This window comes from Sminthopsis crassicaudata, chromosome 3, assembly GCF_048593235.1.
Source record: "Sminthopsis crassicaudata isolate SCR6 chromosome 3, ASM4859323v1, whole genome shotgun sequence".
In the NCBI taxonomy this organism is placed as follows: Eukaryota; Metazoa; Chordata; class Mammalia; order Dasyuromorphia; family Dasyuridae; genus Sminthopsis; species Sminthopsis crassicaudata.
Genome location: NC_133619.1, coordinates 262080824 through 262106278, shown reverse-complemented (window position 1 = coordinate 262106278; position 25455 = coordinate 262080824). Strand labels below are relative to the sequence as shown.

The window sequence follows — 25455 nt, the reverse complement described above, 5'->3', positions numbered from 1 at the left end:
TCAACTCCATGTAAATTACAAAGGCTTGATTAATTGGGTCAGACAGGAAAGGATGGTGATTTTTCCCTCCACTTCTCCCAGCAACAGATCACATAATCTATCCTCTCTACAGAGGCAAATAGTTAAAAGAAGAGATCAAAGAGCAGAAGTGATTTTGGCTTAGCCATTTGCTTTCTTCTGTGAAGGACTGGACAAAAGGAATCATTTCACAGACACAGGCTGAGCTTCATAATCACTGGCTGATGACTGAGAAAAGCTAGGGTGTGTTCCCTTGCAGAAGAGATGTTACCCATCATAGCATCCTTTGGAAGATAATGTTGACAGCATCAGGAAGTTCTGAATACAGAACCTCAGTGTATCTGGTGCAGCTGAGGGCCAAGGGGAGACAGAGTGCTGGTTGAAGGAGAGAGAGATATTAACTACAGCATTACCAGGGATGGCAGAAGTATCTGAAAAAATTGCAATCTTTTTTTGTTACTGTGTGGTGGAAAGAGTAGTAAGTGACTGAATCTCAAAAGCAATGAAATCTGTTGACGAACAGCAGACATGAGGCTTGGTAGGGAGCATCTGAGAAGTGATCTCTGGCCACAAGTAAGTCTCACAGATGACAATGGCAGCTCTACAGCAATGGCAATGTGAATGGCCACTCAGTGTGTGCCCTGATAACAAGTATGTCTTACAGAACTCTTATGCATTCCCCTCTTCTAAATGAGGCTATTTATTATGGGAGAACAAAGAGGAGAGGAATTCTCTAGTGTTATTTCATTACGAAATATTGCTATTTCATTATATATCATTGCTTTGAACTAAATGTATTTTTTCTGGTCTTCAAAATATAAGGAAAGGATGCATAGAAAATTGAGTTGCAGAGGCTACATGTAAGTACTATCAATTTACTTATTAGTTCTTGCTTTTAAGAAATACTTACTTCACATTTAATATGGCCAGCTGCACCAAAGATAACAATCTTAGAAATAATACCTCTACAGTCAGGAGTAAGACAGGTTCCCTGGAGAAAATCCTGTACAATGGAAATAGGAAAAACATCAAAATGAAATGAATTTAAATTTCATCTTTTGGATATAATTGTGCAGAAAGAAACTTCAAGAACTTAAAAATTCAAGAAAATAAACTTAGAAAAAGTTAGAATCAGAAAGTAGAAATCTAAAGATGGCTTATAATCTTTTATAGCCAATTTTATAGAACATAAATTCAAAGGTATGTGACAAAATATGGCTAACACACTGTAGACTGTAGGAAGTTTTCTTATACAAGTTTCAAAAGGCTGAATCTTGGAACAACTCAATTGACTATGCAGACATAGTAATCTGTGTACCAAGTCAGCATTTCAGGGAAGTAAGAAACCTCTATTTTTGGAACTTTCTGCTTCCTACAGCTAGCTGTTAGTACTTGGAATTGAAAATACTTAAAAAAAAAAATAGATTCTGCTCTATGTGACTTTGGTGAAAAGCCCCCATCTTTTATGTTCCCTCACCCTTTGCTTTGCAGACTTCTAGTAATCTCTAAGGGAAAAACGGAGGGAGTTTGGGCATAATGAGGAGTGAACTCAATTCTAACTCTGAACTCCTGCATAACAAATCTTACATGTTTCTCCAGAAACAGCTGTAACAAATACTGTGAAATAGTGAACAGAATTTTCCTGAAGCAAGTTTACAATAATTAGTCTTACATACATGCATCACATATCAAAAATGTTTGTTTTGCCTAGCAAAACATCCTGTTACAAATCTAATTCTGTTTATTCTTTTTTTGAAAGTGGAGAAACTGAATATTTTAATTACTACATATAGATCTCTAAACTGGTGCCTTAACTATGTTAATCTCAAATTTTTTTTAAAGATTCTAATATTTTTCATATAAACAAGAATTTATGTGAACTAATGCAAAGTGAAGATCATAATACAAAGGAAACACCATAGAGAAACAAGAATTCTGGTCAGTGAAGTAAACAGTTATACATTCAGTCTACCTTTTTCCTCTTAGGAGAAAGGCAATGGTAAGTGCAGCATTAATAGTGTTCGTTTGTTTTGGAAAGTGAGAGCAAAATATTTTTTAAAAAAATCAATAATTTTTTTATTGTTTTTAAAAGAAAACAAGTTCATGTTTGGACATGTTAAATTTGAAATATTAGTGCAACTTCCAGATGATGTTTTGTAAAAAATAGGAAATGTATATCTGGCACTCAAAAGACTTGTCAATCAAGTAGATCTGGAAAAAGAAAAGTCCTAAGGAGAAAATCCTGGGGAAGATTTGTTTTAAGAAAATAAGGATAGAAAGTCAGAAAAGGAGAAAAGGAGTTATCAGAAAGACAGGAGACCCATGAAAGTATGAAAGTCAAAGAAACTGAGAGAAGTCAAAGAAACTCTCTTGTGAGAGATCAACAATATTAATTCTAAAAGAAAGGGCAAGTAGGAATTGACACAAAAGCAATGGCCAAATCCAAACTGGATATGGCACTAAGGAGGTTTACAGTGAATTTAGAGGCAGAAGTTTATATTAGAAATGTAAGAACTGATGACAGACTATAAGATTTTGGATAAAGACAGTGAGTATGAGAAAGTAGAAACATCACATGTTAATATATAATAGGTATATAAAACTGTCTTTTACCAGGGGAAATATATTGAGATAATCAGTATAAAATGCAACTTCATTTTTCACTTTTTTTTTCAATGTTCATAAAATCATAGGTTTAAAAGTTTTAAAGTGTAAAACCCATACATTTAGCTAAGATCATATATTTAGAGCTGACAGGGGGGTAGAAGAACTGGAAGGTTATCTGGTCTAGGTCCTCTTTTTAGAGATAAGGACCTAAGGCAAGCAGATATTAAATGACTTGTTCAAAGAGTTTTTTCAACATACAATGGAAAAGATATGTTGGGTTTTTAAAAAAACATACAAATCCTATGCTTTTACCAAAATAAACAAAGAACAAGTCAAAATACTTATCAAATTGTATTTTCTTTGCAGTCCTATGCTTTAAAACTCATGTTGGTTAATGAAGTTTGAAGATTGAATTGAAAATAAATTCTTATTTGTAATTATATATTAAAAAAATCAAAATAAAAAAATCTCAACTTCAAAAGTACTTAATGATCTGGGTACTTAGTATGCACTTTAAAAATATATATATAGTAAGTTTATTTATTTTTAACACACATTGCTTTGTGGATCATGTTGGGAGAAAAAAAAAAATCAGAGCAAAAGGGAAAACCATGGGAGAAATTAAAAAAACAAAAACATAAAACAAAAAAAAAAAAAACAGGAAAAAAAAGTGAATATAGCATGTATTGATTTACATTCATTCTCCTTAGATCTTTGCAGACAGCATTTTCTATACAAAGTCTATTGGGATTGCTTCAAATCACTGAACAGCTAAGAAGAATTAAGTCTTTCTTAGTTGATCATTGCATATTCTTGCTGTTACTATGTAAAATGTATTCCTGGTTCTGCTTGTTTCACTGAACATCAGTTCATATAAATCTTTCCAGGTATTTCTATAATCAGTTTGTTCACCATTTTTTACAGAACAATATTATTCCATTACTTCTATTATCACAGCTTGTCCAGTCATTCCCCAATTGATAGGCATCTACTCATTTCCCATCAATATGCACTTTTAAGAAATCTGTTTTCTACTTTATTGTTAAAGCTCTTTCATGATGAAAATTGGACCTAATCTGCAGCAGAAGTGTCAAATAAGCAGTCCATGGGCTACCTGTGATCCATAAGACTCCCAAGTATGGCTTAAACAAGACTAACATGTAAACAGGAGATATTTAAAAAAATAATAATAAATTAAAATAAATATTATATTTTAAAACTAAACTAATACATAACTTAAAGGTATCTTTATATATAGATTACTGGTCCCTATTTATATTTTAGTTTAACATCGCTAATTTACAGAATGATGTTATTTTAATATGAATAAATATAAAGCCTTACTTTTGGGTTAAGAAAAAATCATCTTGCAAGTATAAGTAGATATGGCTAAATAGCATTTCATCTAAAAATGATCTGGGGGTTTTTTAGGGACTGTAAGCTTAATATGAGTCAAGTGTGTAAAATGGAAGACAAGAAAACTAATGCAAACTTAGGCTGCATTAAAAGAGCATAGCATTCAAAATGATAATGCCACTTGCTCTTCCCTTGTGTGGAATATAATGTTCAGTTCTGAGTACCACTGATAAACAAAGGGGCATTCAAAGAAAAGAAGGAAGAATTGTGAAGAGGCTCAAGTTCATACCATATGAGGAAGTGTTATAGGACAAAGATGTTTAAACATGGATGAGAGAAGACTTAGGGGAACATAACAGTTCTTCAAGTATCTGAAGAGAAAACTAACACTCTGAAATATCAAAAAGATGAAAGTCTTTTCTCAGAGGTAACATATAACCACTCACAAGGAATCGCCAAGCTGGATGACCCCTTGCTGAGTATATCTCTTCCAAATGGGAGATTCTTTAAATGTTAACAAAAAAATTAAAGTATATAACACAGAAATGAACTCAGAATCTTATTCCTTTAGAAAAACATAAGTATGTGCAATAAGTTTATTAAAAACATTCAGAAAGTTATGTCTTACCTTGTCATTTTTATCATTGAAAATTGTTGTTTTTAATTTTTTCCAACAGCTAATATGAAATTCTATTCTACAAAACTGGCAGCAGTTAATCCGTATAAAACCCTGAAATCCAAAAGAATTTGCATTAATTCATATTTCAACAAATATATTATTGGGTATTATATACATCTAGTTAGAAAAATTTAAAAAGTTATTAAAATGTTTCCATTATGGCATCATAAAGAAGTTTGTTTCTTGATAATTAAACTAAAACTTCCCTGTATGCAGGGATCACATTATTAGGATTAATTTTAATTTCAATAAATATCTGATATACACAATGTATTTCAATATGATAAAATTTTTCTTTGGCATTTTCGGGATAAGTGTTAATAGAAGTGAAATGTATAGAACAAGAAAGGTAATAATGCAATGTATTATGATATGATCAGATTACATATGAAACATTAGCTATTATGTCTACTTTGGCGGTGCATTTTAGAAAGGACATTGACAAGCTATAGGGTGTATCGAAAAGAGTGACCAAGAAAATGATACTGAAATAATGATAATGATCTAGGGAAATGTCTATCTACATTTAGTTTGAGAAGAAAAGACCTAGAGAAGAACAAGGTATCAGTTTTCAAATATTTAGAAGAATTATCATTAGAAAAGAATTTCTAAGAAAATTCTAATTCTCTTTCATGAAGGCCTTAAAAAAAGATATATGTTAAAGAAAATATTAATGGTTCAAGCAAAGTTTACTAAATTAAGGTCCTTCCAAAATTTGAAATTTTATATTGTTCTTATAAAACAGACCCCACCATTGCAATCTATATTTGTTAATATACCTATGCAAATATGAGCCACCAATAAAACTATCATTTTGTTCTGAGTTCTAATTAGAAAATGGAATTTTTATGAGATGTGGTATAATAGAATAATTTGGATTAGAGACCTATTCCCATGGAAAAATTATAGGCATCAGTGTGAGAAGAAAGGAAGTAATTAATTTCCAACTCCCAAAGAAGCAGTTATATTTCTTTCAAAAAAGGTCCCAGGATATATTATTTAGATGTCTTTCAATAATTAAGTTTTATTACTGAAATTCACTTTAACTTTTTTTTTTGGTTTTCTTACCTTAAAGTCTGGATCATTTAAATATATCTGGATTTTGGAATATCCATTGCACTTCTGATAACAACAAACTGCATCTGGATCTGGTGGAAATTTGCATTCTTCAATATGATTTTCTAATATCAACTGAAACCAGAATGAAAATCAGATATTATATCACTCTTCCCAAACAACACTAATTTATAAACAAATATTTTAGCTTAGAAATGATCAATTTTAAGCCAAAACTATAAACACAAAAAACTTTAAAATTACTTTAAACCTGATGAAAAGAGAGACAGCTAATTGCTTGGCAGGAGGAATGAAAAGGGAAAATAATTTAAAAACATTTTTCTTGATTACAGATCTGAAAAACATTGGTGGCTTCAATTATTTAAAGTGTTGTCAATAAATAAATAAACCAACAAGTACTTATTAAAATACTCTCTATATGTAAGGCAAACTATACTAAACAATGAGAGGGGAAAAAATGAAAACAAAAAACAAAAAGCAAACCCAGTCCTTGCTCTAGAACTTACATCTTAATGAGAATGAAAACAGACAAAAATAAGAGTCTGAACTTATGCACTTATGGTACATAAATAAGAGACATATGCAGTAAATTCAAGGTAACCTTAAGAGAGAAAAGCACAAGTAGCAGAAGTGATCAGAAAAGGAATCCTGCAGAAGGCAACATCTGAACTGACTTGAAAAAAGCCAGGGATTCTAAAAAAGTGGAAATGAATAGAGAAAGTATTCTAGGGGTTCCCTGTTATCTCCTAACTCAAATATAAATCCTACATAATGCTTTCAAAGACCTTCATAAACTGGCCTTTCAGTCTCTTTGTAATTTCCCTTTCTTGCAATAACTGACTTCCTTGCAATCTCTTGTACATGATACTCTGTCTCCCAACACCAACCATTTTTACAGTCTGCCTCCATTCCTGGAATACTTGCTATTTATATTCACTTTAAGCCAATCAGGGTCCAAACAATGACCAAGTGAGTCCTGACCTGGCACCTACTGTTGGTTAATCAATGAAAGCCAGAGTGATCTGGGGTTAAGGAATGGTGCTAGCCAAAAGCTTCAAGATATCTTGGAGTTGCAGCAGTTTTGGGGGTTCTTTTGGGCAGAGTGTTTACAGGTAAGAAGATGGGAGGGGAGGAGATGTTGGCTCTCAGTGGGGCAGCTCCCACTCCTACTGACAGAGGTTGTTTGTTCTGCGTTCTCAAAGAGGACCATGACATTAAGTGAGGGAGGGCTGTGCAAAGTCACTCTCTTTCTCTTCTGGAGTCATCTGGGGTCAGTTATAGATCAAGATGACTGGAGATCATCCTGGCTGCAGGGGGAGACCTTTGTTAAGGTCTTTAACAGGTCTCACTGTGACTAAGCCAATGCTCATTTAGTGATTAAGGTTCCGTAAGAAATGAGGTGAGAATGTCTTCTTTCATCCCAAAGTGAAGGAGAAACTGAAGATGTGAGAAGATTATGATAACTGGGGCAACACAGTAGAGAGGATGGGAGGGAATACAATCAAGAAGTCATGCAGAGGAATTCATTTCTTCATTGCATGAGTGGCAACAGGAAAAGAGAACAAGGGATGCAAGAGTATAGTGCAGAGTCAAAATAGTTCATTAAGAAGTCAAGAATACAAAAGGAAGGGAGAGTTTTGTGGAAAGGGTTCAGATTAGCTAGGGGCAAAAAGATTATAAAAGTGAAATAAATGGGAGACATGAGGAAGTAAATTTTAGTTTAAAAAATAATCAAATATATTAAAAATAAGGAATATGATCTTACATAAACTGTCACAATTTACCAAAGCAGAATCAAACTAATACTGCTAAACATGCTTTTCAATATTCTTTTTTTATGTTTATTGGAAATTCTACAACCTAATCCTTCCCTTTCTCTTTTTTCCTAACAATAACATATATATCAAAGTAGATGTAAGGAAGATAGAGACATTATCTAACATGAAAAAAGAAAAGGCTGATACCATTAAGGGAGAAGACAGCTAAGCAGAAAATGAAGATTCCCCCCCCACCACCAAAAAATAGAAAAAACTGTGAAATTGTATGAAATGAAATGTGTGTGGTTTTGTTGACTGTACTTCTGATAAATAAAGAGATGAACTTTATAAAATTTTATTACACAGTAGAATTTTTGTTTCAATAGGTTGTTTCCAGTTTTTGTGTTAACTAGAAATAAAGCTCTGTATGTGTGTGTGCGTGCGTGTGAGCGTGCATGCATAAAAATAGCTGTTTTTCCCTTATATATTTTTAGAAAAAAATTCCAGCAATGAAATTCCTGGGTCAAAAGTTAGAAACAAGATTGTGCTTCAATATATTTTTCTTTTTTTTTTTTTAATTTTTTATTTTATTTTATAATTATAACATTTTTTGACAGTACATATGCATGGGTAATTTTTTACAACATTATCCCTTGCACTTACTTCTATTCAGATTTTTTCCCTTCCTCCCCCAACCCCCTCCCCCTGATGGCAAGCAGTCTTATATATGTTAAATATATTACAGTATAATTTAGATACAATATATGTGTGTAGAACCGAATTTTTTGTTGCACAGGAAGAATTGGATTCAGAAGGTAAAAATAACAGTTTACATTCATTTCCCAGTCCTTTTCTGGATGTAGCTGGTTCTGTCCATCATTAATCAATTGGAATTGGATTAGCTCTTCTCTATGTTGAAGAAATCCACTTCCATCAGCATACATCCTCGTACAGTATCATTGTTGAAGTGTATAATGATCTTCTGGTTCTGCTCGTTTCACTCAGCATCAGTTGATGTAAGTCTCTCCAAGCCTCTCTGTATTCCTCCTGTTGGTCATTTCTTATAGAACAGTAATATTCCATAACATTCATATACCATAGTTTACCCAACCATTCTCCAATTGATGGACATCCATCAATATATTTTTCTATTTGTTCTTCTTCTCTTCTCCTCCCAGTAGAAAAAAATAAATTAAAAATAAAATCCTTGAAACAAATACATATATAGTCAAAGATGTATGTTCATACAAAAGATATCTTATTATGTAAATTAAATCCATCACCTCTCTGTTGGGAAGTAGGTAGCATGTCTTTTCACTTGAGTTATGGAATTACAATTTGTCACTGCTTTGATCAAAGCTTTAAAAATTTTTACAGCTGCTTTTCTTTAAAATGTTATCATATAAATGGTTCTGTTTATTTCATGCTTCATCAATAGATGCAAGTTTTCTCAGGTTTCTCTGAAATGTCCGTTTCTTCATTTCTTATGGTACAACAGTATTCCACTACATCCATATACTCCAACTTGTTTAGCATTCCCCATATAACTGGTATCCCCTAAGTTTCCAATTCTTTGCCTCTACAAAAAGGGCTGTTATTAATATTTTTGTACATATGGGTCCTCTTCCTATTTCTTTGGTGGTTCTGAGTTATAGTCTTGGTAGTAGTCTGGCTGATTCAAAGGGTATAAATATCTACTGCTTTCTAAAGTACTTGGATCATTTTATAATTCTGACAATTTCTTTGATTATTCCTTTTCCAACAGCTCCAAACGTTGCTATTTTTACCAGTCTAATGGTAATTCAAGATTATCTTTATTTGTATTTCTCTGATTAGGGAATTAAGCTACTTTTTCATGAGAGTATTAACAATTTAAATTTTTTCCTTCAAGCATTATCTATTAAATTCTTTTGAGCACTGGGGAGTATATATTAGTCTTGTAATTTCCTATGTAAGATTTCCTATATAAGAGCTATATTTTGTACAGCCTATAACAGATTGCTTGCTTGTCTTGGGAATGGGAGAGATAAGGGAGGGAAGGAGAAAAAATCTGAATCTCAAAATCTTGCAAAAAGAACATTTTAAAATTATCTTTATATGTAAGTGGAAAAATAAAATACTGTAGGGGGGGAAATTATGTTTGAAATATTTACTGTAAAGTTTTTCCCAATCTGTTTCTTTTTCATTTTAGAATTACCTTTTAGTTGCACAAAATCCTTTTTTTTTTTTTTAAACACTATCAAACCTTAAATTGTCTTCAATAATTCTTCCATATGTTGATGGATTTTTAAAAGCCTTTCTCTGAGGCCTGGAGAGACTTACATGAACTGATGCTGAGTGAAATGAGCAGGACCGGAGATTTTATATATATATATATATATATACATATATATATATATAGTGTTTAACATATACTTTAACATATTTAACATTTATTGGTCTACCTGTCATCTGGGGGAGGGAAGAGGGAGAAAGAGGGGAAAAATTAGAACAAAAGATTTTGAAATTGTCAATGCTGAAAAATTACCCATGCATATATCTTATAAATAAAAAGCTATAATAATTATAAAAAATTAAAATAAAAAGTATTGAAACTACAAAAAAAAAGCCTTTCTCTGTATCTAATACTTTTGTCTTCTAGTTTCAAAATGATTTTAAAAAATATTTAAGATTCAAGATCCAGTTAGTTATTGTATATTATGGGTTTTTCCTATACTTCCAGGGATATTGCAAAACTAAGGCTGTTGCTTTGTGATCTTTCAGTTATCCTATAGATAATGCCTTTATATTCTGTATATTTTCCAATTCTCTGGATACTTCAGTTGATTTTTCAAATCTATACTTACAGTTGCTATGAACACTTGTACTATTTTCCACTGAAAGAAGTTTGTTGCTGTTTTCTCCATTTTGCCTCAATTCTAGGTTGAGTTTCTGCTGTAACTTTTTACTTTCTTCTAGTTCTTTTATTTGATCTTCAGATTTTTACCAAAGTTAATTACTACTTTAATTGCTTTAAATGTGTCATCTATTCATTTCAGCATATCTCAACCAGAATTGTCTCTTAAATATCAGACATTGCACTAGATGAAGGCAAAAATGTACTCTCCACTTGAAAGAACATATATTCTATTGGTTAAAACTATCTATCAACAACCCAAAATGAAATTTCACCTATCAACAAGCCTAGAACCAGGATGGGAAAATATTGATATCCATATTTTAAGGGTATACATTACAACTAAGTTGACTCTGAAAGTCAGGTAACTGACTAAGAGACAGTCCAGAGGAACTGGACATTTCCGGCCAGAAATGTGCTCCAGCTCTCTGATGGGAAGAAGGGGCATTAGGTACAGAAGCAGACAAGCTTAGTTTATTGCAGTTACCTTCTCCAAAGAATGGACTGGTCAGTTCCCCTTAGGGTTACATCATTTCTCACATGGTACTCTAAAACATGTTTTTCCCCTCGTCATACATCCCATGTTCTGTTAATGAGGTTCTAATTCTATTTGGGGTATGTTGGCTTATATGCAAGAGGCTTATTAAGCAAGTGCAATAAATAAAAACCTTTTGCTAGACCTTGAACCTGGTCAGTTTAAACTAGTTTCTATCTTTATCACAAACTGTGGAATGCCAATGACAGGCCAGTTGCAATGGCTCTCACAGAGATCATGAAAAGTGAGAGAAGTCAAGAAAAAGAAGTGTCTTTATTTTTACTACCTCTACCTATATATGTTGCTAAGGAAACAAAAGATAAACAAAAAGTAGATAAATAAATCAGGGTATGAAGGGACTGTGAATTTTGGATTCAAGGAGAAACTTTAACATTCTCAGACAAATGATCTTTCCTCTTCTCCAGCCAGATTATCATTATCAATCCTGCAAATCCATTCCCATCCATTTCCAGCACATCCGTTCCCAAAATTTCTAACTCAGCCAGCCTGTGGGCAGATTCTAATGGGGGTTCAGTGTCAGGTCACAATGGCCTGGAATCATGCAAACTATGCTCAGATTAAGTAGATATGATTGCCTGAGAAAGCACAGCCTAGGAAGGCACAAAAAGTTTGAAGTCAAGTGAGTCTCTTCTCCTGAAAGCTCATTGGTCAGAAAGAGATACTTATTATCTTACATTACTTTGAGGCTTACAACTTTCTTTGGAAACTCACCTTTTCAGTATTTCTTATTATCTGCTCACAGTTTCTGAGGAACTGAATTTTAACTTCTCTGTGGAAACTTAATCCTAGATTGTCTCTCACATATATCATCAACTCAGAGATATATATCATCAAATTCACTCTGGAAATGTTAAGGCTTCAAAAACACATCAAAAGCTAGAGCAACTATGATGAACAACCAGTATATTAAGTGTGCCTAAGCATATGCAGAATGTGCTTGGAGCTTTAGCTCCAAGATCAACTCATGGATGATTAAAAAAAAAAAAAGCTTTGTTATTGTTATTTGCTGAGTATAAACTATGTATTATTTTAATATAGTAGTGGGAAGAGGGGGAGTGGAGGGAGGGAAAGGGAAAAAAAATAGGATTCATTACCTCTCTACTCTTTTACATAGGAAAGATATTCAATAGTAGTCAGACTGATAAAGTAGTGTGATTGGAGCATTTAATTTCTTATGAAATAAAAGTCACTATAAAGATTTACCTGCAATTTCTCAGCTTGAGACTCTTCAATAATCACATTAGTTGTAGGCCAAGTCAACACTCCAGGAATAAGTTTAATCATAGTTTTAGATTTTTGAAAATGACCAAGGGCATCTGAAAATCTAAAGTAAGAATGAAGAACATGACCTTTAAAGATGACACAATATAGCCTTCTCTTATATTCCAATTCATTCATACTCTTCTCTAAACTATTTTACTATAGTAAGTAATATTTAGTTGAGCACTAAAATGTTCACTAATTATTTCATGTGTAAGTATTCTTGTTGCTTTTGCAGTGAGATTATAAGCTTTTTTAAAGATTTGGACTGAGAAAGAACCCTAAAAACTATCTTCATTTTTCAGATGAGAAAACTGAGGCTCAGGGAGGGGAATTACAGATGAACTAAAAAAGAGAGGTAAAACCATGTCAGGTCACATGGAGAAGCAATAACTAGGAAAACACTCTCTAAAGTTTATAACTTCAGTTATTTAAATTTAAAGGTCCAACAGAAAGAAGATGGAAATTTGAGTTTCCTACCTCTCTCTAGGAAAAAAGGTTGAAGTTTTTTCTCTTCCCTTCTAAATTTTTGTCCAGAACCCCAACAATACCCCAAAATGGCTTTCCATTTTTCTCTTCAAAGAGTTTACAGCAATGTGTGGGGAAGGAAATTAATAAAAGACTCTATTATAGCAATATGACATGACAAATTCATTAGAAAGCTACAAAATAAAGTTCTGTATGGAGTCCAAATGGGCAAGAATCAGGGAAGGCTATGGGAAGAAGTGGAATATCAAAAGTGGTAATGAAAGGAAAATCCTTAAAGTAATTTGCAATTAACTGGTGGTTTATGGATATTAACATTAGAAGTTTTCTAAAAGGGAAACCATTATTACATGCAACGTTTAATCCTTATAGATACTGGGAATACTCCATAACTGGCTACTCAAACATGATAGCTATCAGCTCAAAACTCAAAAATGTTATTATACTCACCTATTTTTTTTCAAATATACTTTTCCAATTCCAAAATAGGCTAAACAATCAACTCCTTCATTGGGGTATTGCTCAATAATTCTCTTAAATTGATATTCAGCCTCTGATAATTCCTTTAAAAGTAATAAAAATGATGATGACATAAACATAAAAAAGGAAAAATTAGGAAAGCAAAAAGATTCTGGCTTCTAGAAGTGGCCAAGCAAAACTATTCAAGGGACAGATAAATTAAAATAGCAAGAATGTACTTTATAGAATTGTGATGAACACACACAAAACACCCCCATTGATCCATTCATGTATGTATTATGCTACATGAAAGTTTAATTTTAGATGTTTTGTTGCCATTATCTAGTTGAAGTATTTTTAAAAATATATTATTTATATATGTATACTTTCCTCATTAGAGTATAAAGTATCTTAAGAGTAGGGATTACTGAATTATTTGTATTTCCAGTGCCTAGCACACAGAAGTACTTAATAAATAATTTTTGATTAATACATTTCACATTTAGTAAAAGACTCTAACATAGGTTTTGTTGTTGTTGTTTTTAAAAAAAGATTAAAGCAGAATTATATTTCTAGTCACAGAATCTTTCCCTACCTCCACCTCCAATTTTAATAAGGAAACAATGGAAATATGCTAAAGAAAAAAAAAGGAAAATCATAAGACGCCTTTTACATGGAAAAAATATTCTTCTACATCTAGGTATACATCTCCTAATAATGTCAAAATTTTAATTCATTTAAAATTCTCCTAAAACTTACCTCAGGCATTCCTATTCCAAGGAGAGAGATGGCATAACCATAGATTACTAGGACATAGTTAATAAGGGCAAGGTTCAGTTGCTGTCAATAAAAAAAGATTTAAAAATAGAATTACCAAATTTTAGAGCTACAAAGAATCATTTAGGTAATCTCGCTGATTTAAAAAAAAGAAATGGGTGCAGAGGCTTGGAGAGTTACTTGACTCACTAACATCAAAAGACCATGTACAAACAAAGCCAATACTAGAATCTAATTCTTCTCTTGAAACTCTTCACATTGCTCTCTCAAATTAATTCTTATCCACTTACATTAGTAATTTGTACTAAATGTGAGCAAGATCAATTATGTTTTTTTAAAAAAGATAAAATACTATGATTTTTCAAGTACATATTGAAACATGAAGTACCTTACCTTGTCTAGCAGCTATCCCTTAAAGATCTTTAGTGAATAAGAATGATGTGCAATCAACTATTAGTCTTTCACTTAAAATGAATATTTTTAAGTGCTCAGGAAATGCTCTTTTGAATAGGTTTTTAATAAGTTTAGGTTAGAGCTAATGCTCTTTTTCCAATTATCAGCATCCAATTACAAATGAACACAATGCCTATCAAATTATCACAAATTTCAAATTGGAACAGGAATCCAATTTAATTAGATTTTATTTTATTTAAAAGTACAGAGACAAAGATCACAGAACAATATCTAGGTTTAGCTAGAAAAACCCTAAAAGATAACCTGAAAAGACTTAATACTTTCTGTTATACTAGTCTTTCTCCAAAATATGCCTAATTGTTTCTAAATGGAATATATGACCAGAATTTTTCCAAGTGAGAAGCAGCAGTAATAACAATGACATTTTAGCACATTTTAAAATTTACATACTGCATTATATATGTATTTATAAACATCCACACATCACACACACACACACACACACATACATATATATATATATATATATGTTTTTATTTTATTTTTTCCTCCAAATATTTCAAGAAAGAACAAAGAAATCAAATTGAAATAAACTGAAGTACTGTAACAAGCTCACATAAAGAATGGTAATTATCATACTTAAACTGAATGGTAAAGTATTACCTTCTCATGGCTCTGAATTTTAGTTTTCAGTAGTTTTAATAAGAACTTATACTTGTCTTAAGTCTATTATAAACTTAAAAGTTGTAATTTTTACTTACTATACAACATAATATTTAATATGTTCTACTAGCAATAAGTATGATTTTACTTGGCAATTTTACCTTCAATTTATTGGGATCTAAATCACTTAACAACCGTGAAAAAGCTTTGGCTGCACTACGACAATGTTGGTCCATCAAAGCTGTACAACCTTCTTCGATGAGGGACTGCAGCATTTTTATCAATATAGCAAAATCCTGAAAAAATTAAAGAAAATTTATATTTTTTACAAATCGAGAATTATAAATTTCCTCATTTAAGTTGTAACAAGGTGGCAAATTCCCTATAATTTATGACTAATTATATTTACAAATACCCTGAACAAAAATCTTCATGTTACAAAATTCCATTAAAGGTTTTCCTTCACAATAATAGAAATTTGTTTATAAAATTCTGTATTTATATTAATGAAATATATTACCTCTAAAGAACAGTGTCTTCCGACTTTGTAAAATCTAGAAATCAAGTGCTATAATTTTGTGTCTAATATCCCTGATAGTGCCATAAATTAGAAGAGGTGTATTCCACCATTCTGTAGAAAATGAATGTTGTCTGTAGGCTAAACACATATTGGCCTGATGTATTTTCAGGAATCAATTAAAATGTTTCAAGTAAGAACAGCCATCAGTTAACTATTTAGTTAGAACTGACATAGTTACAATGGATATTAAATTTCAGATCAGTTTCTGACATTGGTACTGAAATTAATATTCATCAAGAACTCTATCACTACAAGGACTTGATATCTTATTAATGATCCATTAATTTTGAAGGAAATCATTAAGTCCTAGCTTTGTAGTTCCTTGGCTGATGGCAATCTGGGGAAACTACTTTTTCCAAGACAATTTGGCCATCAAGGACAGAGCTTGCCACTATGGGGATTTGCTTTACTTAAACCAACAAGAAGTGAAAAGATAGACTGAGAATAACAAAAAATGAGAAATTTCTAAACCAAATATTGAGATTTCCAAATAGTAAGGAAGGCACTTCAATGGAGAATGAGATAATAACCAGGTCAAGACTTGAGAGAAACAGGTCAATTAAGAAAAAGAGTTCAAATAAAAATAACAAATTTCTTATAGCATGTAGGAGTCACTTTTAAATTTTTCATGTAATATTATTATATATCTATTAAAAATAGTTTAGAATTTCTATACTGTAGAGCAGCTACTTAGAAAAAACATTTTATTATAGCTTTTTATTTACAAAGCATATGCATATTTTTCAATACTGACTCTTGCAAAACCTTCTGCTCCATTTTTCTACTCTTTTTCCAATTTTCTACTCTTTCCCCCCACCCCACCCCCAAATGGCAGGTACTCCAATACATGTTAAATATGTTAAAATATATGTTAAATCCTATATATATATATATATATATATATATATATATGTGTGTGTGTGTGTGTGTGTGTGTGTGTGTGTCTACATACACACACATGCACACACACACACACACACATTTATACAGTTATCTTGCTGCATAAGAAAAAAATAGGATCAAGAAGGAAAAAAAAAAAAAACCCGAGAAAGAAAAAAAAAATGCAAATAACAACAGAAAGAGTGAAAATGCCATATTGTGGTTTACACTCAGCTCCCATAGTCCTCTCTCTGGTAGATGGCTCTCTTCATTACTGAACAACTGGAACTGACAAGTTCATCATATAATATTGATGTTGCTGTGTACAATAATCTGGTTCTGCTCATTTCATTTAGCATCAGTTCATATATATCTCTCCAGGACTCTCTGAAATCATCCTTCTGGTCATTTCTTACAGAATGATAATATTCCATAACATTCATGTACCATAATTTATTCAGCCATTCTCCAATTGATGGGCATCCAATAAGTTTCCAGTTTCTTGCCACTACAAAAAGGGCTACCACAAACATTTTGCACATGTGGGTCCCTTTCCCTCCTTTAATATCTCTTTGGGATATAAGCCCCATAGAAATACTGCTGGATCAAAGGGATCCACAGTTTGATAACTTTTTGAGCATAGTTCCAAATTATAGCAGCTACTTTCAAAGAGCAGAGCAAGAGAGAAAGAAAAAAAAATCTTGTATCTTCTCTTAAAGAATGTGATGAGGATGATGAAAAAATCAGTTTAAACAAAGGGGATGGCATAGGGGGAAAATGGTAAGGCGTGCCAGGGGAAAGTTGTAGAGTTTGCTGCATGTATCCCCTGGTTTACCATGTCGCACCACAGTGACTAAGACGGTAATAGTTATCAAAAGATAATTGCAAAAGGATTTGTAAATATCACGCTAAACATCCTCAAAAGAAAGATTAGACAAATTTTCATACTGCATTAATAATGTTTGTTACAATGTTTTATCCTTCTATTTCTATGGTTCCCTAAGACATTTTAAATGATATCCATTAAGTACTGAATGTTAAAAAGCATTATTAAATATAAGGGATCCCCATTAATGTTGTATTTATTTAACTACTAAACCTACGAGTAATATGCTCTTTAAAAAAAAAAAAAGAAGCAGAATTTTAGGACTAAAATGGACTTTGGAGATATTCAATCTGTTTATTGATGAAGTAACTAGCAAATAAACAAATGCCGTTGTGAAAAAAATATCTACAAAAGTGGGGGAAAGGCCTATAAATTGGCAACATCTTTCACTGTCCTATTCTGCTGTAGCCTATGATTACAGAGTAAGAATTAGAAGGAGGCCATTTCCCCCAACAATCTCATTTGGTAGATAAGGAAACTGAGATAAGAAATATTAAATGACTATCCAAAAGTGCATACAGGTAGTAAGCAATAAAGATGGTATTCTAATCCAGGTCTTTTTTCTATTTTATCACATTGCCTTCTATTTCCCTTATCTTTTTTTTTTTTTTTTTTAATCATACAGAAAATATGTACTCACTTAGGCGATACTATTTTTCCTTCAATCTAATATTGCAAAAAACATTCTTTCAGTTTTTATATCATACTTTCAAAAATGGTGTTTTAATTTACATAGAATAGTTTTTTCTTATTAACTTAGGTTATCATAAATCTATTAACTCTCCTACTACAAACAAAAAACTGTTTAACATGCTTCAAGAAAAAAAAATACTTGTCTTACTAAACTGTTCAAAAAGCATTGTGATTTTGGGCACATTACAGTAAAACAGAAATGCAATTTCGTAGGAGGTTGTTTTAAATCTATATTTACTTAAGTCAAAGAATGAACTTCTAATTATCCCATAATTTTTAGAGTTTTTACCACTAGTGAACAAAGATTTTTTTAATAACAAAAATACATCAGCTACAGAAAAGCTATGTTAAATCTTTTTAGGAATAGGCAGTCTTTACTTGTGAATTACTTTCAGATTTCACACAACTGAAACACAAATAATTGCTGATCTATAATACTAATTGACTTTAAGGATAATTTTGCAAGTCTGTTTCCTCTAATACATTTTAACTTTCTATCATTAAGATTATCAAATTATTATTGGCACTGACTTTAATTTGGAACTTATGCCAAAACACATTTAATAAATTTTGTATGTAAAAATGAGAAAATGAAATGCAAAAACCAACAATGACTAGAAATATTTATTTTTAGCAAAGAATAAGAGAAAAATCTGCCAATATGTTTTGATCAGAATACTATCTTCTACCAAAAAATATTTATTTCACTTAAGTAGCAGTGGAAGGACAGAAAGAACTCTTGTTAAAAGACCTGAGTTCACATCTGGGTTAACACTTATCTGGTATGTGAACCTGGGCAAGTCATTAGTCTTCTCTGAGCCTGATTCCTTATCTATAATTTAAATAAGATAGGTAATATTTCCATTATCAACCTCACAAGATTGTGAAGAGGCAAGCATGATCAAAATGTGAATTGTTATTCTTGTCAACAAACATAATTACCTGTTGTACAGCTCTGGAAGATTTACTGAATTGTTTGTCCAATAAGCTTTGTAAATCTATTTGTAAATTCAGTTGTAGGCTAGAATTTAAAAGAGATATATTCAAAAGTTAAGCAAATTTAGTCAATTTGATAAAGTGGCAAGTGGTCCTAACAATTAAGAAACATTTAGAACTCACAATTCCTGGTATCATGTTAAATTCTAGGGATTAAAAGAGACAGACAGACAGAACCTGCCCTTAAGGAACTTTTATTCTATCAGAAGAAATAACACACAGAAGTAAATATATTCAATATAAGTACAAGTTTAAAAAAAATAATTTTAAAGCTGGAAAAGGGATAGAACTAGCTTCATGCTGAAATTGCCTGAACAGAGTTTTGAAGAAAACAAAGATGATTAAGAAGCAGGAGCAAAGTGGAAATGCATTCTAGGCATGGGAAAAAGTCTGTTAAAAGTCCAGAAAGTATTGTCTATGAAAAAATAACAAATTGTTGATTTGACTGAACTAGAGTGTAGGAAGAGGAGTAATGTACATAACTGGAAAGGCAGATTGGGGCCAGCTTCTGTAGGCTTTTAAGCTAAACAGATACTAATGATCCTAAAGGCAACATTGTACAATTGGAGTTTTTTGAGTAAGAGTGACACAGTTAGCCTTGCATTTTAGAAAAATTATAGAAAATATAAGTAAACAGGTAATTTTAAAAATTCTTAAACAGGAGACTTATAGTACAGCATAGCATCCTATTATGAATGTGGCTTTAAATGCCATATGACATATTACTACAATACACTTAAAGAAACATATTAATTTATAATTTGATTCCTTAACACATCAGAAAAATTCATACCTTGGTTTTCCTACATCATCGCTTTTATTCTTTGATTTTCCTTTAAATTTAGGATTATGACCTGTGGATAGAAGAAATTTTGATGTTTGTGTATATGTCTAAATGCTTGTACAGAGATATACATATCTAAGAGGGAAACATGGCGGAAAGCATTTTAAAGAGGGAAATTATCTTATTGCTAGAGTATAAGCCAGAATACATAATCAAATGAAGGTTTATACATGGTTTCACAATAAAAAACTTTTAGCACAGTGGCAAGTCATATTACTATTGGAGCATATCAATTATTATAATTTCTAACAAAAGTCTAGTTCTCCTAAAAAAGGAGGGCTTAATAAATTCTTGACTTGCTTTATTAAACTACTCCATCTTTCATAAAATAGAGAAATCAATGGGGAAAATACTATTCAACTTGGGAGTTCTTACCAACAACTATAAATTAGTTGGTAATTCATAAATGTAAGAAACCAACCTCTTCATTATGCAGATAGTAGGTTAATGCTGGACACAGTAAAATTTATACGCTAAGATTTTAGAAAAAAACAGATTTCAAAAATATCCAGAAAAATATAAGTAGGTTTTTCCCCTTCTCTGTTATAAGCTCTGTTTCCTTTGCCTAACCTTTGAAAATAAATGTTTCTAGAGATGTAGGATGATTTGGTTCTCTATTTTTCTCTCTTTATTCTTCTTTTCCTCGTTTCAGCAAATTTTGCCAAAAGATGACTTACATGTTCATAAATCCAACAGCTACATATAACAACAACAAAAAGATACTCTCAATGCCATCCCTCTGAGATTATTCCCAATTTATTTTATCTATAGTTTATTTATACAAAGTTATTTGCATGTTTTACCTCAATCAGACTAAACTCTATGAGAATGGGTACTGTTTTCTGCCTTTCTTGGTATCTCTAGTATTTAATACAATGGTACATTTAATAAATGCTAGTATATTGGCTAACTTTAAATAAAAGGCTTTATATACATCATCTCACTTGAGCCTAACCATAATCTTGTAAAGAATGTAGTCCAGATAATATTATTCTCAGTTTACAGATAAGGAAACTGAGGAGTAGAAAGTTAAGTGACTCATTCAGGATTATACAGGGCTTGAATCCAAGTCTTCTCAAATACAAATTCATCAGTCTTTTTCACTATCATGCTATATCTCAAAAGTCCTAAATCTCCAGCATCTCACATCTAAGCTATCTGCCAGAAAATTCTATTTAGGAGTAAATAAAACTCAGTATATTTAAAATTAAAACTCAACTTCCCTCAAAAGCAGGTTTTCTGTTCTGAATCCTCTACTTCTGTTAGCAACATCATTGTTCAACTTAATATCTTGAACCACATTTACCATTTCTCTCTCCTTCATCCCACATACACAATCACTAAGTTCTCTTGCCTTTTCTAATCTCTTTTGTACCCCTATCTTGCTCTTCATTTTCAATGTCCCCAATCTATTTCAGGCTATTATCACTTAAAGGGGGTAAGAACTGAACTTATTTTACTAGTCTAGAGAAATCTAAGATAAGAAAAGTCTCTCTACCAATGCTAAGCAGCATTTTCTCTATAACTCGGTCTGAGATAAATTGCCTAAAGACTTGAGAAGCATCCAGCCTCACAAATCCAGCATGTCTGACCTTGAATTCAGGCTTTCTTGATTCCGAGGCCAAATCTTTAATAATTACTTGGACAACAAAAATTTCCCAATTGATTTTTATAGTCCTTCTCAAAAATAACTCACATTAATACCATTTGCCAAATATTAAAGACAATGATTTGATCTTATTACTCTCTCTCTCTTAAAAACAAACAAAAACCTCCAGTAATTAACTCTTCCTAGAGCAAGAGGAAGGAAAGATAAAGAAGACTCAAATCCAATTGTAGCAGGATGATAGTTTTTTTTTTCCATTTCTAAATAAAATAAAATTTTATTTAAAAATGTAAAAACTGAGGCAGCTACGTGAGTCAGGATAACCTGAGTGCAAATCTGGTCTCATACACTTACTAGCTAAAAAGAGAAAAATATATGTCCCAAATCCTTAGGAGAGCAGAGTTAGTAAGACTGGTAGAGAAAAAAAATGGGGAAAGAATGAGAGTGGTATAAGAAAATCATGAAAAAAAGAATTAACAGCTTGATAAAAGAGGTACTCCCACACACAAAAGAAAATAATTAAGAAAACACCTTAAAAAGCCACATTGGTCAAGTAGAAAAAGAGATATAAAAGCTCACTGAAAAAATTAATTCCTTTAAAATTAGAATTGGATAAATGAAAGATAATGATTCCATGAGGCATTAAGAAATATTCAAAAAAGTCAAAGGAATAAAAAAGAAATAAAAAACGTATAAAATATCCCATCAGTGAATTGACCTAAACAAAAGATTGAGGGGAAATAGTTTAAGAATTATTTGGACTACCTGAAAACCATAATTTTTTTTAAAAGCCTAAATATATTTCAAGAAATCATAAAGGAAAACTTCCCTATTATCTTAGAGTCAGAGGGCAAATTTTTTTTTTAAATCTACCGATCACCTCCTGAAAGAGAAAACTCCCACAAATATAGCAGAGTTCCCTGAGCAAGAGCAAAATACTGCAAAATACCAGTCAGAAAGAAACCACATCCATCCAAAGTCATGATCACATAGGATTTAGCAGTTACTAGTATAAAGGAGCTTGGAATATGATATTTCAAAGGCAAAGAAACTAGGACAGAAATCAAGAATAACCCATCCAGCAAAACTGAGTATAATCCTTCAGGGTAGAAATAGACATTTAATGAAATAGAGGAACTTTAAGCATTTCTGATGAAACCAGAGTTGAATGTAAAATGTGACATTCAAACACACAAAACTCAAGAGAAGCATAATAATGTAAACATGAAAGATATCATGAGGGACTCAAGAAAAATCAAACTTTACATTCTTAAATAGGAAAATGACATTTTATTATTATTTGAGCAGTTAGAAGGAGTCTACATAGAGAGCAGGCATGGGAATGAGTTAATTATGTTACAATGATCTCAAAAACAAAATTAAAAAAAAAAAACAGAAAAATGCACTAAGAGAAGAGGAAGGGAGAGGGAGAATGAGAAATTATTTCACCTAAAAGAGGCATTCAAAGAGATCTTATAGTGGAAAGACAAATAGGAAAAGGAGTAGTGAGCAATGCTTGCCCCTCAATTCTCAGAAGAACCTTGTTTAAAGGGGAAGAATACATATATGCATATACACAACCACTAAGTTTGGTATAGAAATCTATTTTAGCCAGCAGGGAAATAGGAGGGGAAGGAGGATAAGAGAAAAAGGGAGAAATGATAAAAGGAAGGGCAGATTAAGAGAGGCAATGGTCAAAAGCAAAAAAAAAAAAAAAAAAAAGACTTCTGACAAGGGAAAGGATAAAAAGAGAAATATAAATAGAAGAAAATGCAACAGAGAGAAACACAATTAACATCATAACTGTGAATGTGAAAGTGATGCACTAAGGCATAAAATGGAAGAATGTGCTAGAAATAGCAGAAAGGAATAGAAACCAGATATGTAACAATATCTTGTTTATAAAAGACACACTTGAAATAGAAAGACACACACAGAATAATAAAGCAGGATATATTACACTTCAGCTGAAGTAAAAAAGTCAAGATAGCAATCAAGATTTCAGACAAAGCAAAAGCAAAAACAGATATAATTTTAAAAGATGATCAGGGAAACTACTGATTAGTTTAATTAGTTTAAATTTGCTTAAAAAGTACCCCCCCAAATAAAGCATTATCAAAAAAAAGAAATGTACAAGCTTCTCTGATAAAGGTCTCATTTCAATAATATATAGGTAACTGAATCAAATTTATAAAAATAAGAGCTATTCCTCAAGTGGTAAATGGTCAAATGATATAAACAGGCAGTTTTCAGGAAAAAACAAAACAAAAACAAGGTGATCTCTATAGTTAATATATGAGAAAGATGGTCTAAATCATTACTGATTAGAGAAATGCAAAACGAATCAACTCAGGTATCATTTCATACCTATCAGAAAAGACAGATGCCAGAAAAGAGGAAGGAAAATATATTCACTAAGGAATTGTCAGTAGAGTTGTGAACTGGTTCAACTATTCTGGAGAAAAATTTGGAAATATGCATAAAGGGCTATAAAATTGTATATTTAGAAAGACCACCACTAAGTTTGTACACCAAAGCGATCAAAGAAAATGGAAAATTTGAAATTGTGAGAGTGTGTTTATCAACTGGGGAATAATTGAACAAATTGTAATACAGATTACAATGGGGTTGTGCTATAAGAAATGAAGAGGATGTTTTCAGGAAAACATGGGAAATCCTATATAAACTAATGCATAAACAGTAACAGCAATATTGTAATCATGATCAAATGAGAAAGACTTAGCTAGTAGCTAGTGTAATTGAGGAGAAATATTTTCTGCTTCCAAAGGAAGAAATATTTTCAGTAGGCCAATGTTACAAAAAAGTTGATTTCAGATTAACATGAGAAAGTCCTTACTAATAGCTAACTAAAGCTGAAATTATGTAATTCAGTATCATCCTAAAATTTAAAGAGAATCCATATAAACCCAATTGTGCTGTTCTTTGTCGAACACTGTAAAATTCCAAAGCACCTACTTATAATTAAACTTAATCCAGAGAATTTACAATTTGTAGAAAACTTAAAAACCATCTAGTCAAGTCTCATCAGTTTTACAAATGAGAGAGAACTTTACAGAAGTTAAGTGAGAATACAGCATAATGTAGTAGAAAGAGCACTTAGAGCAAGAAAATTATTTAGCAATTTCAAACTAGACATTAATAGTAACATGCCCACCGATCTACTGCTACCAGGCTTGGTAAATCAAAGAAACAAGGAAAAAGACCCATATGTACAAAAAATATTTGTAGCAATTTTTTTTGGGGGGGGATAATGATAAGGAAGTGGAAACTAAGGGAGTATCCGATTAATTGGTAATGGCTCAACAAATTAGGGTTTGTGAACATAATAGAAAAGCATTTTGCCATAAAAAATGACAAATGGAATACTTTTGGAAAAATGGAGTAAGCCTTGTATAAACTGTAGTTAAATGAAATGACTAGATTTAGAACAATTTTTACAAAAAATTTGTAAAGCAAAAAGAATTTTATAAGATTCAAGAACACTGAAGCTCTCCTTAATAATGCATTTTCCAGGTTTAGTTTAAAAGCATACAAAATTCCATAGGAAATCACAGACATAACTTTAATGATCTGAATAGCAACAGAAAATAGAAACACATTCATAAAGGATATTAGAATATATTTTACACAAAGTCTCAAAAAGACTTTCTATTTGTGGCCAAGTTCTTTAGATGTTCCCTAATCGAAGAAAGCATTACATGAATTACAATGAGTTCTGGAATACCACAGAGCCTGATCAATAAAACTCATAATTAAAAAGAAATTGGTCTAGTCACCCACATAGAAAAAAACAAATTGGATGAAGAAAACGCATTGTTTAGATTTTTACATGCAACTGGACAAACAATAATACATGTAATACATATATAATGCATATCTTGAAGGTGGTAACATGACTATGAGCTAGGCACAGATTTGAACAGGAGAAGACTGAATAGATCACAT

At 31.7% G+C, this 25455-nt stretch overlaps 1 protein-coding gene across 8 annotated transcripts in view; it reads right to left on the bottom strand.

Moving 5' to 3' along the window:
• TTC3 (tetratricopeptide repeat domain 3) overlaps window positions 1-25455 on the bottom strand; it is a 162362-nt gene that overhangs the window by 63590 nt on the left and 73317 nt on the right. For all 8 annotated transcript variants that reach the window (XR_012488006.1, XR_012488005.1, XM_074300641.1 and 5 more), the window contains 9 exons: window positions 19833-19893; window positions 18986-19064; window positions 15167-15301; window positions 13911-13991; window positions 13143-13255; window positions 12150-12270; window positions 5729-5851; window positions 4610-4711; window positions 929-1021 (listed from right to left, as the gene is read on the bottom strand). Coding sequence is in view for 6 of the 8 variants with exons in the window: in XM_074300641.1 (XP_074156742.1) it covers window positions 929-1021; window positions 4610-4711; window positions 5729-5851; window positions 12150-12270; window positions 13143-13255; window positions 13911-13991; window positions 15167-15301; window positions 18986-19064; window positions 19833-19893 (908 nt within the window). In the remaining 2 variants the exon portion in view is untranslated. The remainder of the gene's footprint in view (window positions 1-928; window positions 1022-4609; window positions 4712-5728; window positions 5852-12149; window positions 12271-13142; window positions 13256-13910; window positions 13992-15166; window positions 15302-18985; window positions 19065-19832; window positions 19894-25455) is intronic.